Raw genomic sequence first — 18,458 nt, forward strand, 5'->3', positions numbered from 1 at the left:
AACTTCACCCCCGAGTCATCTCCCCAGCCAGAAAGGTGTTACTCCACTTTCTGGTTGAGGGTATACCGAGATTTCTATAAATCTGCATTTCAGTGGAGCAGAGGTCACTGCATGACTTGCCCTCCTGCCGGGCGAGTTTTACATGTTCATCAGCAAACATACCAATGTGGTGGGGACAATTTCACTGGAAGGTAGATGGCAGCACTTTACCTGAGGTGGTGGGCTTGGGAAGGCGGCTCTGTGGAGCTTGAATCCCTCTGGCCATCATGCTGGGGTCAGATATGGAATGGATGATGGTGGCCTCCGAAGAGCTCTGGCTGTCTGTGGAGGAAGGCACTTCACGTCCAAGGGTTTGGGCTCTCGCAGAGGAAGCTACGGAAGAGGCTGGCTGGAGAGATGGGAGTAGGAGGGGCTCAGTGTCCTCTGGGGAGTCCGGCTGGCATGTGTATCGTCCCACTGAGCGGTTTCCTGAGTCCGGGAGAGGGAAGGTTCCAATCCCACTGTCCAGTGTTCTCATCTGGCAGTTTGATTCTAGCATAGAAAAACACAGAGAAAGATTAGAGAGGGCTGACCGAAGAAGAAAAACCGACGGTCAGCATTTGGATGATGTCGTCTGGTGAAAAGAAGACACCCAGAGGGACGAATTTAGAAGAAGAAGGTAGATAAAGGACTGGTTAGGTGGCTCAGCTTCAAAAGGCACATACTTGTCTTGGAAGCTTGGTGACCTCCATGTTCCAGCAGAAAGGAGAGAAACCACTCCATTATGGCATAATGCTCCCTCCCCCAACACTGAGTGGATGCAAACACACACAATGATAATGATACTAACATAGAAGAAAACCGATACACATTTGAAAAACAGTGTACTAAATATCCAGTGAGATGCATGAAGCTGAGGTTTCATTGAATATTAAAGTATCTCCTTCATATAATGAGGTAAGAAGGTTGGCCCGTTATGGGTGGCCATAGTTGTCATATGCATTAGATGGTCCTCTAGAGTGACATGAAAAAAGGAACCATCATTAAAGACCAGTGATTATTTCTGATTATCTTTATTTCAGTCTGGGGTTCACACGGCTCAGTTAGGTGAAGTTTAATAACTGAAATAAAGTGAGTAATGAGCACATATAACACACTCGAATGGTGTCCTGACGTGTCTCTTGCATGAATTATCACCACTCATTGGCTGACTCTAACGTGGACAGTGAGAAGAGGTTATTCCAAATGTTCTTAGGGGTCACAGCAGTGATAACCATGTGATATGTTTGTGATAGACACCTTTTAAAGAAGGGGTAGGGAACTCTGACCTTAAATTACTTTACGCAGTGACAAGACTCATTACAGCCTTTGTGTGTGTTGATGTGTGTTGATGTGTGTGTGTGTGTGTGTGTGTGTGTGTGTGTGTAGTAAAGGCCAGAAGTCAATGTCTGGTGTCTTCCTCAATCATGTTCCTCCTTATATTTTTATTTCATGTGTATCAGTGTTTTGGACTGAATGTATGTACATGCACCATGAGTGCAGTGCCCCTGGAAACCAGAAGAGGGCATCGGACTCTTCAAGTACTGGAGTTATAAGGGGCCATGTCAGTGCTGGAAAGCAAAGCTGAGAGTCCAATGAATGGCAGCAGGTGGTCTTATCTGACGAGCCATCTCTCCATCCCCCTTCACTTTTTGAGACAAGGTCTCTCTCTCTCTGTACTCGAGGCTCATCCATTCAGCTGGCCCACAAGCTGCTCTTCCTCCTCAGCTTGGGTTTACAGATGCTGCTCCATTCCTGGCTTTTCACATAGGTTCCAGGGTATCAGACTCAGGCCCTCATGCTTGCCTGGGACAGCACTGTCCTCACCAAGACATCTCCTAGTTCCACCCTGTAGATTTCTCATTCCTTCTAGACAGCCCAGTATTTTCTAGAACAAATTAAGCTGATTTTTTACCATGTATATGACAAGTTAAGGAAATCATATTTCATCTCCACAAAAGGTTTATGGAGGAAAATATCTGACAAATATTGCTTCTTATTTAATTTCTAAGATGGAAATGTGGTTTATGAAAGCTAATGAGATAGCCTTTAAATATTGGCTGTCATTTAGAGTTTCTGCCCATACAGAAAAATCTCAGAATGAAATTTCCTTGTAGTCTTAGGAGGGTCTTGCAAGTCTAGAAGTGGGTAAGAGACACAACCCAGGACTGCTTTGGACTTAGGGCATTGAAGAGCAATGACATAGCCTTCATCTTTTGCTGGCCACCATGACTCCGGTGCTCTAGGGAACAGTGGCTGTTGGGACAGCTGCCTACTGAGTGGAGACGCTCAGCACAGGAGTGGGCCCCAGTTCCCTGTAGGCTGCTACAAGTACTAACGTTTGCTCTTTAACCAAGCTCTGGACTTTGGAACAGTACCCGTCATACTGCAGGATGAAATAACAAATGACAGCATGGCTCAAATGCTCGGCGTGCTGATTACATGTTAGGACAGACCCAACAGGCAAATGACATACCAGTGCCACACATGATCTCAGTTCACCATCGGTTATTATCCACACCCAGATATGCCTATCACCGCACTCTCCTCCTTAAACTTCTTTGCTGTAAGCAGTAGCAAAAAGTGGACCATTTTCTAATACGGGAAGGGCGGTCAGGGGGAGGAAGGTGGACTCCGTCGGACCTGGGAACTTTGGTACTTTTTTTTTTTGAAGTACTTGGAAGCTGTGATGACTTTTACTAAGAAATATCCTCCACAGGTTCAGGAATTCCAACACGTGGGTCTCAGCTGGGGATGCCATTTTGGGAGGTCACGGCACCTTTGGGAGGTGGAGCCTTGCTGGAGAAAGTCCAAGAGTTGGGCAGCATTCAGTTGGCGGTCTTTCCCCAGTCACTCTCGCTTTATAGTCCGGGCTCTCGGCTTTCTGCTCCCGCTGCCAGGCCTGCCACTTGCTGTCGTGGCTGGTCACCACGATGGACTTTTATCCCTCTAGAACTGTGAGCCCAAAACAAACTCTTCCTTCTGTATGTCCTCTTGGTCATGACAGTTTGTGACAGCAACAGAGAAGGACCCGGTATAGAAGCAGAGTGGCTGCGTGAAGAGGGGCTTCTGCCTTCACAGGATACCCGGAACGGAACGGGGCAGAGGGCAGCTCCCATCTTCTATATGGTGCCCTCCCCCGGTAAGGCATGGGATCTGCTGCAGCTCTGGGTGTAGGGGCCCTGACTTCTATAGCCGGGCTCTGGGGGGGGTGTCATTCTCTCTCCCAGGATCAGAAGGGCGGAACTTAAGCCCTTATTCATTTCATGCCTCCACCTGGTCAGCTTTACTTTCAACTGTCCTTGCAGATAATTCAAGGTGGTGGTCTGAATGAGAATGACTGGCTCATTGGTGGGCTCTTAGGGAGGCTTAGGAGGTGTGGCCTTGTTGGAGGAGGTGTGTCAGTGGGGGTGGGCTTCCAGGCTCCAAAAGCCCATGCCAGGCCTTGCCTCACTTTCTCTCCCTGCTGGCTGCCTGTAGATCACGGTGTGAACCCCAGATACTGTTGAAGCACCATGTCTCCTCCCCGCCAGCTGCCATGCTGTCCACCATGATGGTCATATGGATGGACTTACCCGCTGAGACTGTGAGCATTTCCCCAGTGAAATGCTTCCTTCTGTAAGTTGTCTCGGTTACAACAGTAACTAAGACCTTCACCATTTCTATTTTCTCTCCAATTAAGGAGACTCCATGATTGTTGGGACAGATTATGCTGCATGAGAAGATATTGCCAGGAGTCTGTCTGCCCATCAGCTCATCCATCTGTCCACCCACCTGTCATCCATCTGTCTGTCCATCTGCCCCTCCCTTCCTCCCTCCCACCTTTCTTTCTTCTCCCTTCCCTACCTTTCTTATTTTCACATAAAAACGCTGATTGTCTTAGCTTGTGCTTATCATCCCAAAGGCTAGTTGGCTATCCCACTGAGCCAAACTGGCACATACCAGGTTTAGTGAGAGACCTTACTATTAAAAAAAAAATGATAGGGGCTGAGTGGTTAAGTGCACTTGCTTTTGTAGAGGACCCAGGTTCAATTCCCAGCACTCACATGGCAGCTCACAACTGTCTGTAGCTCCAGTTCCAAAAGATGGGACACTCTCACCTGACCTCTACCGGCATAAGGTCACGCATAGTTCACAGACATGTAAGCAGGGAAAACATTCACACAGATAATAAAAGATGATGACGTAGAGAGAAACTAAGGAACATGTGGAAATCAAACTCTGGCCTTCACATGTTTATGCACATTTGTGCTCTTACACATACATGGACACATACAAACATCGCAAAGGGGGACTATTAGTTTTCTTTTCAGCAATTCCCACCCATTAAGCCTTAATATTTCTGCTAGATTGTAATAAAGACCTAGTGGCCGATTCGGGGTCCCAAACAAAAGAAGGGTGGGACTCTGTCCAGTGCCATTCTGAGGCCTGGAATTTACTGGCTTCTGTCCCTTATTTCCTTTGCCGCTAAGCACGCACTATTGCTATACTGCAACTGCAAACACTTTGAATTCCTAACTTCTCTGAGGACAATGTGCACAGAATGACTCAGAACCCACTTGCTATTAACAGCTTCTTCTTTTTTAATTTCTAAAATTCCCAGAGTGGAGGATGTGAGGGTGTCGTCTTTAAGAACCCATGAAATGAGCTGTGGATAAGGGCTCGGGCAGATGCCAGAGTCTCACCCTCAAGCACATTCCTTCAGAATGCATGCACCTTGGGAAGCCAGGATTGTACTGGAAGTGCTGATGCATCTTTCTGTAGTTTCTTTAAAGCACTATTAGTTTCCTGCAGTTCACAAAAACATTGTAACTTGAAAATGTGTCGGATACTGTACTTCTGAGGCCAGCTATTTTCCCCTCTCTCCAAGAATTATAAGAACTCATAGAATAATTAAATGGCTGAAGTAAGAACAAAGTTCACAGGACCAAACCTGCTTGGAATTGCCAATGAGTTAACTTGGTCTTGCCCTAGACAGATGTCAAGTTCATATCTGTATTTGTGAATGTGGCTGCCAAACGTGCCTCGCTAATGAGTTCAAGGGTTGGGTCATTCAATGTATCAGCAGGTTTCAGTCCTCCAGGGTCACCAATTACATCTCTGGCCTTGGCTGGCCCTTTCCCCTATTCCCACTGCCCCATTTGTTCCCAATTGGTCTCTAAATGCAAGCTCTTACACCTGTCACCACCACAAACCCCAGGAGTCTCATGGGACAACTTAGGGCATGGCAGCCCAGTCATTTCAAAACTGAGGTTAGAATAAAAACCAGGTGACTCCTTGAGAAAAACTCCAGTCCTCAGGACACCGGTCATGTGATCACTCTTGATCTCAGCACATCAGGGATGCACCAAAGCCGGTCAGCACAGGACATGGAGGAATCTTACAAAGGAGCAGACTCAGAATCTTCTTTTCCAGACACAGTGAGCACATTTGCAAAGGGATGGATGTGTTTTTGTTTTTCAGAACAAGATCCAGGCATTTCAGTAAGGGCCTTTTTAAAATGGTTTGGTTAGGGCTCTCATGTGGCACAGACTTCAGGAGTGAAGGAAGTAACCTTATTGGAAAGGTCAACAGAAGCTCAGGGGCAGTCAAGAGAAGTCTCATGTGGGATGGCGGTGGGGAGGAAAGTTTTCCAGAAATGTTTCCTATGGCATTTCTTAAACTGTTAACTTCAGGTGGGAGATAAAAAATCCCCACCTGTGGGCCGGGGAAGACACTCATTCAGCAATGCCTGCAGGTAAGCATGAAGATCTGAACTTGGTGAAAATCTGGGTGTGGGGGTACAGAGCTGGGAGGGTCAGACAGGAGGACCCCTGGAGCTCACTAGACAGGTAGAAGGCAATGGAGGTAGATATCCATTGTCAACCTCTGGTCTCCACACACAAAAGCATGCACATACCCACATGCACACATTCACAAACCACACTGGTATGTACATGCGCCCCCCCCCACCACTCAATTAAAAAAACATGCAAATAAATAAAGACGGCAACTCTGAAGACTTGGGAGAACGAGACAGGAGACCATGTACTGGAACCCGAAGGTCTGGATTTGCAGGCCTGCTTGGCCTTTTTCTGACTTTGAGAAAATAAAAATCAAGGGATGTTTGACTTTCATAATCAGAGTTCATTTCTTTCCATCAGTCTGGGAGAGAGCTCATGTTCGGCAGTGCTCAGTAAGTCTCCATTAGCAACTGCAGGCAGGCAGGGCAGAGTCTCCTTAACCGTATAGCCAGGGCACCTGAAGCAAACTAAGCTATAATCCTTGAATTTAGTGTGACCCTGCAGCTGTTAGGCCCATTTCACTAAACAACCAGTCTTTTATTATTTTTAAAAACTATGTCCTTTATAAAAACTGATTTATTTTTTATGTGCGTTGGTGTTTTGCTTGCATGTATGTTTGCATGAGAGTCTGGGATCCCCCAGGACTGGAGTCAATAGACTGATGTGAGATGTAATATGGGTGCTGGGAATTGAACCCACGTCCTATGGAAGAACAGCCAGTGCTTTTAACCATGGAACCAATCTGAAGCAATTACTTTTTGGAGATGAGTTCACTAAGGAGCAATTGAATGGGGAACAAAGCACCTGTGGTTGGTGGTAAGCTGTCTTGTGTATAAAAGTAAGGAAGTCATCTTCTTGAGAAATCCATTTTGGCGCCAGTATCCTCAAAATCATTAAGAAACCCTTTGCCTTTGGTATAGACTTCAGATATTATATGGAACCAGGGAAAGTTAGCTCACATGGTTTCTAGTCCGTGACCTATTACTGTGTCCTGAGATTCCTTACCCAAATAGCTTGGGACCAAAAGTGCTTCAGAGCTTTTCTGATATTCACATAGCCTCTTAGACGATTCCCTAAAAATTCAAAATCAGAAACCCTCCAAAATCGAACATTTTTGATACATGTATATATGCATGTTTGTTATTTGTTATTTGTGTGCTTCTGTGTATATACATGTTCAATGTGAAGGTGTTTGTGTGTGTCAGAGGATGACCTTGGCGGCGCATGAATCTCAGGTACCATCCATCTTGCTTTTGTTTATTGGTTTGGTTTGGCTTTGAGACAGGGTCTCCCACTTGCCCAGAGCTCAACAATAGCTAGGCTACCTGGCCAGTGAGCCCCAGGAATCTACCTATCTCTGAAATTCCAGACCTGGGATCACAAGCCTGTGCCTCCATGCCTGGTTGTTCTTTTTAAATATCACCTCTAGAGATTGCACTCTGGTCCTTATGATACAAGGTGATGTTTACAGATTGAGCTGTCTCCTTGGTCTTTAAACCTAAAACTTTCTGAGGATGATATCTGCATTTCCAAAGCCCGAGGAAGCATGATGGAGTTTGGATCTTACTTTAGGGGGCCAGGCTATGATTCAGTGGCGGGAACTAGTCACTTGTGGATTAAAATGAATTACATTACTAATAATTTTCTCTCTATAGCCCCAAGAGATCACAGGAAAACAGAAAACATGAAACTTGAATCTCTCTTTTTCACATTGACAACTTCTGCTATATCTATAAAGCTGAAGGCCAGATTTGGTGGCTCTGTGACGGTGGAGACGGGGTTCCTGGCATCTGCTGAGCAGCCAGCCTAGCAGAACTGGTGAACTCCAGAATAGTGAGGAACCCTCTTCAAATAGACAAGGTGGACAACACCTTAGGAATGACAGCTAAGGTTGATTTCTCCATTTCTGTGCACACACACACACACACACACACACACACACACACACACATTTAACTTTCTCCATCACAAATCAACAGCGTGGTGGTGGGTGTTCAATTATCAGGTCATCCTATTAATTGGCACACTTTCCTAATTTGGGTACAAACTGAGTGGCCATGTAAATAAGTCTTGGTAAATCTCCATGTTTGTACACATCTTTAAGTTACATGGTGTGGTACTGGCAGTAAAAACTTAAAACCACAGATGGGAACACAGATTTCTTTATTTGCACATCCTTCCCTTCATCTGCCTGGCTGAAATAAGCTTAAGGAAAAAAATCCAAGCCACTTTCCAAAACCCTATCCATTAAATGTAGATATTTGTTTTAAATTTGCCTCACAGTTTTGTCAGGCAGCACACGCGCACGCATGCATGTGTGCGTATACACACACACACACATACACACACACAGATTAAACTGATGATTTCTCTCCAAGCATTTGGTAACTTTTGGCTGTGGTGTGAAGACAACATTCTAGAAGGTTCAGTTCAATGTGATGGCTTGGGATGCATGAGAACCCCCTTCAGTTCCTAAGTTCAAGCTGGTTTTAGCCTGCTGAGGTTTGAAGAGTGTATAGGAGAACGTGAATTTGTTTTGTGATCCTTTGAGTTTTTGTTGGCATGAAAAACACCAGATGTTGGGAATTAGGTTTTGTACAGGGAGTGAGTATAAGCAAAAACTGTAGACCATTAGGAGGAAATAAAATGTTAAAAAGAAGGGCACATAAGATGGCTCAGCGAGTAAAAACGCTTGTAGCACAAGCCTGATGGTCTGAATTTGATTCATGGAACATGCAACAAGCCCCATACAGAGAGCATATCTCTAACTCCAGGATTCCTACTGTGAGATGAGGGACAGAGACAGGAGAATTACTCAGAAGTCCAAGGATCAGCTACCCTGGGCTACCATGGACTACCCTGGGCTACCCTGGACTACCCTGGGCTATCCTGGACTACCCTGGACTACCCTGGGCTACCATGGACTATCCTGGGCTATCCTGGACTACCCTGGACTACCCTGGGCTACCCTGGACTACCCTGGGATACCCTGGGCAGCAGAAACAACAGAAGACACCTGACCTTGAGAGAACCGATCCACCACCCCCCCCAGGCCAAAATCCCTTTGATCTCAAAATACATACAGTGCAGTGCATGTGCTAATGCATACACTCAAAGTGAGCAATTTATACTAAAAACTGAAAGGAAGAAAGTGGAGCATGAAAGCCCTTTGTAAAGATGAAGGGAAAGTTATTTTGAACAAACATACAAAAAGACCGCCTGAAGCTGGGTCAATAGCCTTCAAACCTGATATTCATTGGAAGTAGCATCACATAAATGACTGTGGTAGGCTGTCACGGAAGGATATACACTAAGAAAGGCTAGAAGTGTGTTTCCAATGCCGTGTAGAATTCTCCCTTGCATTTATATATACAGTAAAATTCCCATAAGGTGTATTCCTTCCTGCTACTGAGGAATGGCTCTTCCATAGTTGTGTGGGTAGCTGTTCTAGGATTTGCTATACAGTGCTGAATCTATATTGATTTTACTATTTCTTTTGTGAGTGCATGTGTTTGTGTGTGCAGGTATGTGCATGCATGTATGCACATGTGGGTGAAGAGGCCAGAGATCACAGAATGACATTCTCATTCTCTTTCCACTTTATTTTTGAGACAAGGTCTCTCACTGAATCCCAAAGTTTGGAAATTTGGTTAGACTGGCTGACCGACAAGCTCCAAAGACCTTTCTAACTCTGTCCCACAGCACTGGGATTACAGGTTTGTACCGAGGTGACCGTCATCTACAGAGGTGATGAGGGTCAAACTCAGGTCCCTATGCTAGCTCAGATAACACTTCACCAACTGAGCCATCTCTATGGCCCTTGGATATTTCATGATCTTGCAAAGTTAAAGACTGAAACTTATGCTATCATCCCTTTGGACTAAAAACCGCTGAGGTCAGCTCCTAAGCTCTCATGTCTTGCTACAGTAGTATGCCTGTCTTAGAAAACAATGCCTAGGCTTCTATGCATCATTCAAAGTGGTAGTCAAGTATAGGTTAATGGACAGGTTTTTTGTTTTGTTTTTGTTGTTTGTTTGTGTGTGGGGGGGGGCACTCCATTACTGACCTGGGAATGGATATGGATCCCAGATGCCTAGATCTCTCCTTTAGTGAATTGTCAATCACAGTGCACAATTCTGCGTGAGAGAACAGCATGAAGCTCTCTCAGCTCTCTATAAAACATTTTCCCACCCAGAGCTGAAATCTTCACCTTCTCAGGGTGGCATTTTTCTAACTGAAGAACATCAACTTTAAGTAAAGTTTTTTTTTTTTAAAGTGTGTGTGTGTGTGTGTGTGTGTGTGTGTGTGTGTGTGTGTGTGTACGTGCGCATGTTTATAATACATGTATGTGGAGATCAGAGGACTATCTTGGGTGGCAATCACCATCTTCCACCTTGCTCAAGATGGGGTCTTTTGTTTGTACTGCATACGCCCAGCTAACTGGCCTAAGATTTTTCTGGGAATTCTGTCTCTACCTTTTACTATAGAAGAGCTGGGATTAAAGATGTGTGTTGCCCTATCTGACTTTTATCTTGGATCTGGGGACCTGAACTCCTGCTTGGGAAGAGGGTGCTTTATCTATAGAGCCATCTCTTCAGTGCCCAGTAAAATTAATTTTATTAGCAGGACTTTGCAGAGTACCACACGGAGGTAGAGCCACAATGGTCCATTCCAGCTCTGCCCTTGTTCATCATTTTTTTCTAATTGTAGAAAAGACATTTATCCCTCGTTTCCTGTTATCTGTATCTCCTCTTAGCTCTTTCCCCAGCCACTTGCCTATAATACAGCTGCATCCGTGCATTCTTTTAACCCACTTCTAAGCTGGCACTTATGAATGATGTTTTAAAGGTCTAGACTAATGATGTTTACAGATTCTACATTGTGCAAAAACTCACTGCAGTCCCAGATGAGTAAATCATAGTTTCTCCTTGGAGGATGTACAGCATTGCTGTCCTAAAGGGTTACTCTTGTCTCCATTCAATTAATATTCTCTTTCCCCCTTCTCCGTCCCTCCTGCCACTCTAGCTGTCTTGACAAAACAAAGTGAAAAGTGAACAGTTATCTGGTTGAATCTGATAGGCACTGATGGCTATTATGGGTAATTTTGCCTCTCTAAGTCTCCTCTCCATATCGAGCTTGATGCATCCTATAGACATTTCCCTCGACTCCCACCTCACCTGCCTGGACAGCATCACTTTGATAAGGCTCACAAGAGAAGGGAGGAAAGAAAATAAATTAGGGGTGGGATGCTGTGGGAAGGGATTTAAAGGAGATTATTTGGCAAGAAGCATACAAATCAAGAGGCATGCAGAGATTTGGACCTGTCAACTCAGCAACTAATAAAAATGTTAACTGATGATTTCACAGACCTCCCACATGAGTGCATACACATATACACACAGTCATCCTCAAACCTATACATACATATATACGTACATATAACACATATACATGCATATACACAGATATGTGCTTACACATACACATATGAATATACATACATATATATACATATGCATAGACATACACACACACATACCCATAAACATCCATACATGAATACAACTGCCCCATTCACACACCCAACATCACAACATACATGCAGACACACACAATACTGCCTTTGTAAATTGGGCAGGAGGATGCACAGAACTTGATCTCTGAATTAAATGTGGTGAGCTTGTAATTTCTTCAGACAATTGCCTGGATCTGGTTTCTGAACTTTGAGATAGAATTCATATAGATCCTGAAGGACTTGTCGGATTGAAGAGATAATACAGACATTAAGGCATAAGGGACTTGGCAGCTAGGATTGGCAGGGCAATGCACTAGAGAGGAGAGCTAGTAGTAGAGGTTTCCAGTCTTGTCCGAGTGCAACACATCCGAGAGGCGAAGCTCATCTCACAGAGACAATTACTGTGAAGCGGTAGGTTGCATAATTCCTGGAGCTAACTCAAGAAAATAATAAGATGCTTCTACCATCTGAAGAGGTGAGGCCTTTCAATATGAGGAACACAGAATTCGAAGAAGGTTCAAGCCTCAGGAGTGAAATTAAATCCTACTCAGGATAAAAGCTCCTTAGACTTGTCATAACAAAACTTGAATGCAAGCCTTGGAAAAATACAGCTTACCAGCTCGCGTGCTAATAAGTAAAGCACATTCCAGAACCAAGTCCCACAGTCTCCAGAAAGACAGTAAAGTGTAAATCACATCCTCTGGTTTCCAATTAAAAATCACCAGGCACACAAAAGAGCAGGTGATTGGGATTCATAACTAAGGGAGAATTAAACCGGAACAAATAGAAAACGGAATGACAGAGATAATGAACTTAATAAACTTAATAAACAAGAACTGGAAATGGTTATTGTTAACACTATACAATACAAAGGCATGTAAAGTGGAAAGTTGTACACATGCAGAATGGATCGAAGTCATAAAGACGACGACAAGGCAACCATTACAGTGTGAAGCTATGAGTAAAGGAGAAATACACTGTGTGGGATTAGTAACAGAGATGGTGGACACAGCTGAAAGAAACATCAGTGCATCTGAAGATAATTGAGTGGCTCAAAATAAAACACAGAAAACAAAGGCAGGAAAAATGATTCAGGAAATAGCAGTGTCAGTGACCTGGAAGTCAATACTAAGTAACTACATAGGCTCTACTGGTGCCATGGAAGGAAACAAAAATCAGAGGAAAGAAATGAAAATTAACCACAGATGTTACCAAATTTAACAAATAAGCATAGACTCCAACAACTGAGAAAAATCAATGAATCCTAGCCAGAATGAAACAGAAAAATCACACAAGACACACCATAATCAAACTGCTTGAAAATCTGGGTGAAATCACGAGAGCACCTAACAAGACCCTTCCCAGAGGAACCACGACAGACAGCAGCTTGCTTGCTGGTAACCATGAAAGCTGGGAAATTATGGACTTCCATCTTTAGGCTGGGAAAAGGAATAGAGGAAACCCTGACGATACTACGAAAACTAATTTCATGTTGGCGAAATGGCTCAGTGTTTAAAGCACTTGTCTCTCAAGTGTGGGGACCAGAGTTTACAACCCCAGAACCCATGAAAGTACGAGGTAGGTGTAGTAGCCTGCCTGTGATCCCTGCGTTGTGATGTAGAGACAGATAATCCACAGAGATAGCCGGCTGGCAAAACTAGCCATAAAATTGGTGAGTTCTTGGTTTGACTGAGAGACACTGCCTTAATAAATAAGGTGAAAGAGTAGCCAAGCATAATTCTTGACAACCTTGGACATACACAAATACAAGCACTCACACGCACGCAAGCATGCACACACGCACACACCCTACACATGCATGAAAAAATATACACGACACAAAGATACACATGAAAATGAAAAAAAAAATGATTCCATTGATAAAATGTTCGGTGGGGGGAAATGTCAAAATCAGTAATTTCTAGACAAATAAAAGCTGATACAATCATTGCTGGAACATATATATATGAAAAGCCAGAAGTCCCATAGTCAGGTTAAAAATACAGAACATGAAGCACCTAGACAGAAGAAGGAACAACAGTAGAATTGGGAAGATAAAGATATGGTGAGCTTGGTGTGAGGTTTTAAACATTAACCTTTTAAGAGGCAAGACCGTGTTCCATAAAAACAAATCCCATTTATATACCTTGTAGTTTTAGTTTTGTTGTTGTCTGTTTTGAGACAGGGTCTGTCTATGTAGAGGAGGCTGGCCTTGAACTCACAGAGATCCAGCTTTCTCTGCCTCCAAGTGTTGTGATTAAAGGTGTGTGCCACCACACCTGACTTATATACTATCTATTAAAAAAGAATTGCTTTAAGCCAGGAGTAGTCTATAATGCTAGGACTTGACGTTGAAGGCTAGCATGGTCTATATAGCGAGTTTAAGGTCAACCTGAGCTACCGTGGTAAAACTCCAAAACTAACCAAGAAAGAAATCCAATGTATATAGATATTTACAGAGTAAAATAACAGCAAAATGCAGGAATTAAACAAAACAAAGCTGCAGCCATTACATGAACAACAGAGCATATAAACCACTGGAAGAAGTTCTTCCAGAGATGAAGACATGCTGAAGAAATATTATTATCCACCAAAGTAGACCTGGTTAACGTAGGAGTGAATACAGTCAGGCTAGAACTCTATAATGCATGAAGCGAAACCTGGTGAACCACTGAAGAAAGCTAACTCTGAGATGAAAATGAGATGATACCTCTGAGGTGTAGAGCAACACACACACACACACACACACACACACACACACACACACACACACACGAGAGGTTGGGGAGTCAGGACAGGAAGCAGCATTTTCAGTCCATTTTACCTCATTTCTGCCCACCAGGAACAGAATCTACTCTTTTCACATAAAGATTCATTGGGGTAGATCATATCCATCATTACAATATGCCTCAGCAAACTAAATATGTACTGCAATTGCACAAAATATACTTCATGCTGATTGTAGAATTAAATCAGAGAGTAACAGAAAATACCTAGAAAAATGTCCAAATTCTCTGAAATTAAATAGAATACTACCACTACATGTCCTAAAATCCTAAAGGAAAATTAGAAAATACCTTGATATGAATGAACACAAAAATACAAAAGGACACAAGAAAAGTGATGAAAAATGTTCAAATATTGCTTTTATAAGAATGCGGAAAGCTTAAAAACATGAGAGTCACACGTTAAGAAAAAATAGACATGTAAACAAGTTGACTTTTTAAAGGAACATGTATTTTATGCTGATTTTATTTAACAATTTCATGTGTATATATGCATACATACACACATAATTAATGTATTCTGATTATTAGCCCTATTCATCCCAAATTAATAAATTTAAAAATAATTTGGGGATGAAACAATGGCTCAGCAATTAAGAGTGCTTGCTGTTTTTTGTTTGTTCGTTTTGTAGAGGGCCTGTGCTTAGTTCCTAGCACCCACTACAGGCAACTCATCACTAGCTATAGTGAAATATGATATCTACATGCATGCTGTGGTACACATGCCTCTTTCCTGGCAAAATAAGTAAGCAGATATAAAAACGTTAGAAGGCAAGCAACAAACTGAGGGACTAAAATATATCTAAAAGGATATTATAATCCCAAATAAAAAGAACTTAGCTTAGTAATAACACACAAAGCACCACACAATTTAACTGGAATTTTGAAGACAGGTATTTCCTCAACAAAGAGGATATATATCTGCCAAATGCAGAACACAGGCTAAAAGCATAAGGGGCTGGAGAAATGGCTCAGTGGGTAAGAACATTTGCTGGGTAAGGATGAGGACCCGAGTTCAGATCCCATGCAAAAAAGTTGGCACTGGCAGCTCATATATCTATAACCTCAGTCAGCATTATGTGTATTGGGGTTGGAAACAGGAAGATGTTGAGGCTTGCTAGCTGCCAACCCAGCTCCAGGTTAAGTTAGAGACTCTGCCTCAAGGGTATAATATGAAGAGTTATGGAAGAGGACATCTGATGATCTCCTTTGGCCTCTGTGTACACACAGGTGCATATACACTTGCACATACAAGTGCATAGGCCATATACATTTACACTATGCTCACATACATTTAGAATATACATATATATATATCTCACCTCAAAATAAACATAACCCCACCTCACAGTAGACAGGCTAAAATTGCAAAGCTTAACAAATAAATAATAAATAACGGAGAGCATATGGAGCAAGAGATTCCTGTTGTGTTGCTGAGAATATGAAGTCATAAATGTGTTTTGGAAAATTTTGACATGTTCATTCAAGGTTAAGTATCTATCATAAGAAGCAGGCACTAGCCTTATTACCTGAGATCAAATGAAGCATCTGCTCATCTGGAGTCTTCTGGAAGCTCTCTGCATCATAGTCTTCCTTGGAGACAACTGAACTGTCTATCGAGTACTAAACCAAGAGATGAACTGCGGTGTATCTATATAGTTCTCGTTAGCAGAAAACAACAACAACAAAAAATGATCTAAGCAGAAATTCCACTGATGATATGCTAGCCCAGAGGTTCTGTGGGTCACACTCACAAGGAGGCCACATTCAGAGTATTTGATGCTCTCAGGGTGGCTCTATTTTCATAAAGTTTGAGCACAGGAACCACTCTTATGGGAGGAGGTAGGGATGGCCCCAGGACTAGTTGTTAGGCAGGAGCATGAGCATTTATATTTGGGGTGATAGTATTCTACACCATGATTTCAGAAGTAGTTTCATATCTGAATGAATTTATTGAAATTTGCTCTATTATACATTTAAAGGAGTGAATTAATCCCAACTCATGGTCCATGAACCACATGGGATGGTCATGAATGAAGAAGTCTAACATACCATTATATAACCTCAGTAACCTCAGAGGTCATTAGAGCTAGAGTGATGGTGAGCTGTGTCTTTGGTTGGTCCTTGGTACTCTATCTGTGGGGAATACACATTTAGTCATATCTACTTAGGGACTATTACACAACAAAATGTTAAAGAGGTAGAATTGCTTTTCTCTTTTAGAGATAACTTGGCAAAATAGGTGCTATGAGTCTCTGCTTTGACTTTTTCCAACATTACCATCTACGTTGGGAAAGTACATGACTCAAGGATACAGAGGTAGATGCACAGACTCCCTTAATTAATAAGTGTCACAGTCCTAACAGAAACTGAGGTATAGTTTCTGAATAGCAAATTCAGGTTCGGTTTTGTTTCTATCATATTATTTTGGCTCCTAAAACGCTGGTGTTGGCATATGGAAGACTTAAAAGCTCAGGAATGAGTTTAGCACCTTGGATTCTGCCCTTGAAGTTTGAATCTTATCTTTTTTTCCCCTCTGGCTTTCTTCTTTGTTTAGGAAAAATAAACAAGACTTGGCAGAAAATGTGATGAGAAACTGCACCGTTTTGATCCAAGGATAATACATAAAAAAATTGAAAGATGTTATCAAGAATATATGTTGATACCATCCTCGGCTATTTTCATAACATGGCCTTCCAAGAGGGTGCCAGTGATGTCACTGCATGTTGAATAGTACAGAATGTGAAACTGCCTGTTTAGAAAGTACTGCATGGAGACAAGAAGACACAAAAAGCCACGTAGGAGACACTGCTAGTTAGTTCCCACTGGGGAACAGCAGTGTGGTATGAGGAGATGCAAGCTATAGTAAGAACGCAGGTTAAGCAATGGAGGATAACAGAAGGATGTTGTTGATCACTGACTGTGAAATGGGGATTGACTCACATATTTGAACGGTGGGTATCCAGCTGGAGGTACCACTTTGGAAGGTTGTGGAACCTTTAGAGGGTAGATGTCTTAGTGAGACAAGGGAGATGGGCTTTGAGGTTTTACAGCCTGCCCCACCTTCCTATTCAAACTCTGCTTCCTGAGTGTGGATGCAGTGTGACCAAACAGCTCCCTGATCAACTCCCATGCCCTCCTTGCCTGTGCCATATCTTCCCCATCAAGAATGACTGTGTCCCCCATAACTGTAAACCAAAAAAAATGTCTTCCTGAGAGTTGTATTTTTATTGGGGCATTTCATCACAGCAACAGAAAAAAACCTAACTAGACAAAGAAGATCCAAGGGTTGGGAGGGGAAGAGGAGGAAGGGTGAGAGAAGAGGAGGAGGGAGAGAGGGAAGAGGAGAGGGGAATGAAGAGCAGCAGCTAGGGAGTTCTGAGCCGAGTTATGAAGCCATAACTGGGATGTTCAAACTCAACATCCTCTCCATAAGCAACACTGCTTGGGAAGAGGAAAGGAAAATGAAAGCAGCATGGCTGAAGGTTGGGAATGAGCAGGAACTCCAAAGGTCCAAGGTAATAAAGAGCTGAAAAGTTTCTGTAAAGCGGGGAGTTACCACCCACTTACAGCACCTGGCTCTCCTACCCTCAAACAGCCTGATAAAGGGGAGAGGAAGGAGCAGGAGGCAGAGGTCAAGTAGCTTTCTCTGTAGGATCCTTAGAGTCTCAGAGGAAGGGGGGCAAGCTCCAACTCTAAAGTTTGTGTAGCTAGCTTTGACCCACTGAGCTGGGGACAGAGACAACTTTGTGAGGCTCACAACCCTGCCATCTGGTTTTTTGAAGAATTTGTTTTAGTTCTCTACCAAATGCCTGCAGAATACCAGAGTTTATTGCCCTTATAAACTCAACTCGCTAATAGGCATGGTTTACTATTTACTATTGTTCTGTCTGCTTCTGCTAAAAGGTTCATTTCAACACTGCTCATGCCAGAGGTCAGATGCTGAGTATAGATATCTCGATTCAAGGGTTTCTGAACCACGGTGCACTGTCCTTTCTGACAATTTCATTATAAGATCCAACCAAATTATAGCCACACAGAATGATCTACAGTAAACTCAGCATGAAACTCTACTTACTGTGGGATCTTGGATAATAGACTGATTAGATGAAAGGGGGGATTTGTATGAGGACTGGTGTGTGTATGTGTGTGTAAGCATGTATACGTGTGCATGCAGAGCACAAAGGTCAACTGTGGGCATGTTTCCTTAGACTCTGACCATTTTGTTAGTCTATCTGTGCCTGAACCCCAGCCCTGCAAAGAACCTAGGCAAGCTTGCCAGTGAGCCCCATGTTTTCCCGCGTCACCTCTCCAGCACTGGGGTAACAGGTTTCCTACCACATTCAGTTATTTTCC

General features: G+C 43.1%; 1 protein-coding gene across 1 annotated transcript in view; it reads right to left on the minus strand.

Annotated features, from left to right (window-relative positions):
* The window catches only part of Nckap5 (NCK associated protein 5), an 806,966-nt gene that overhangs the window by 62,286 nt on the left and 726,222 nt on the right, over positions 1–18,458 (minus strand). Inside the window, exon 15 of the mRNA XM_051203949.1 lies at positions 211–531. Coding sequence (XP_051059906.1) covers positions 211–531 — 321 coding nt within the window. The remainder of the gene's footprint in view (positions 1–210; positions 532–18,458) is intronic.

The sequence above is a fragment of the Phodopus roborovskii genome, unplaced genomic scaffold (genome assembly GCF_943737965.1).
Source record: "Phodopus roborovskii unplaced genomic scaffold, PHOROB, whole genome shotgun sequence".
Taxonomy (NCBI): Eukaryota; Metazoa; Chordata; class Mammalia; order Rodentia; family Cricetidae; genus Phodopus; species Phodopus roborovskii.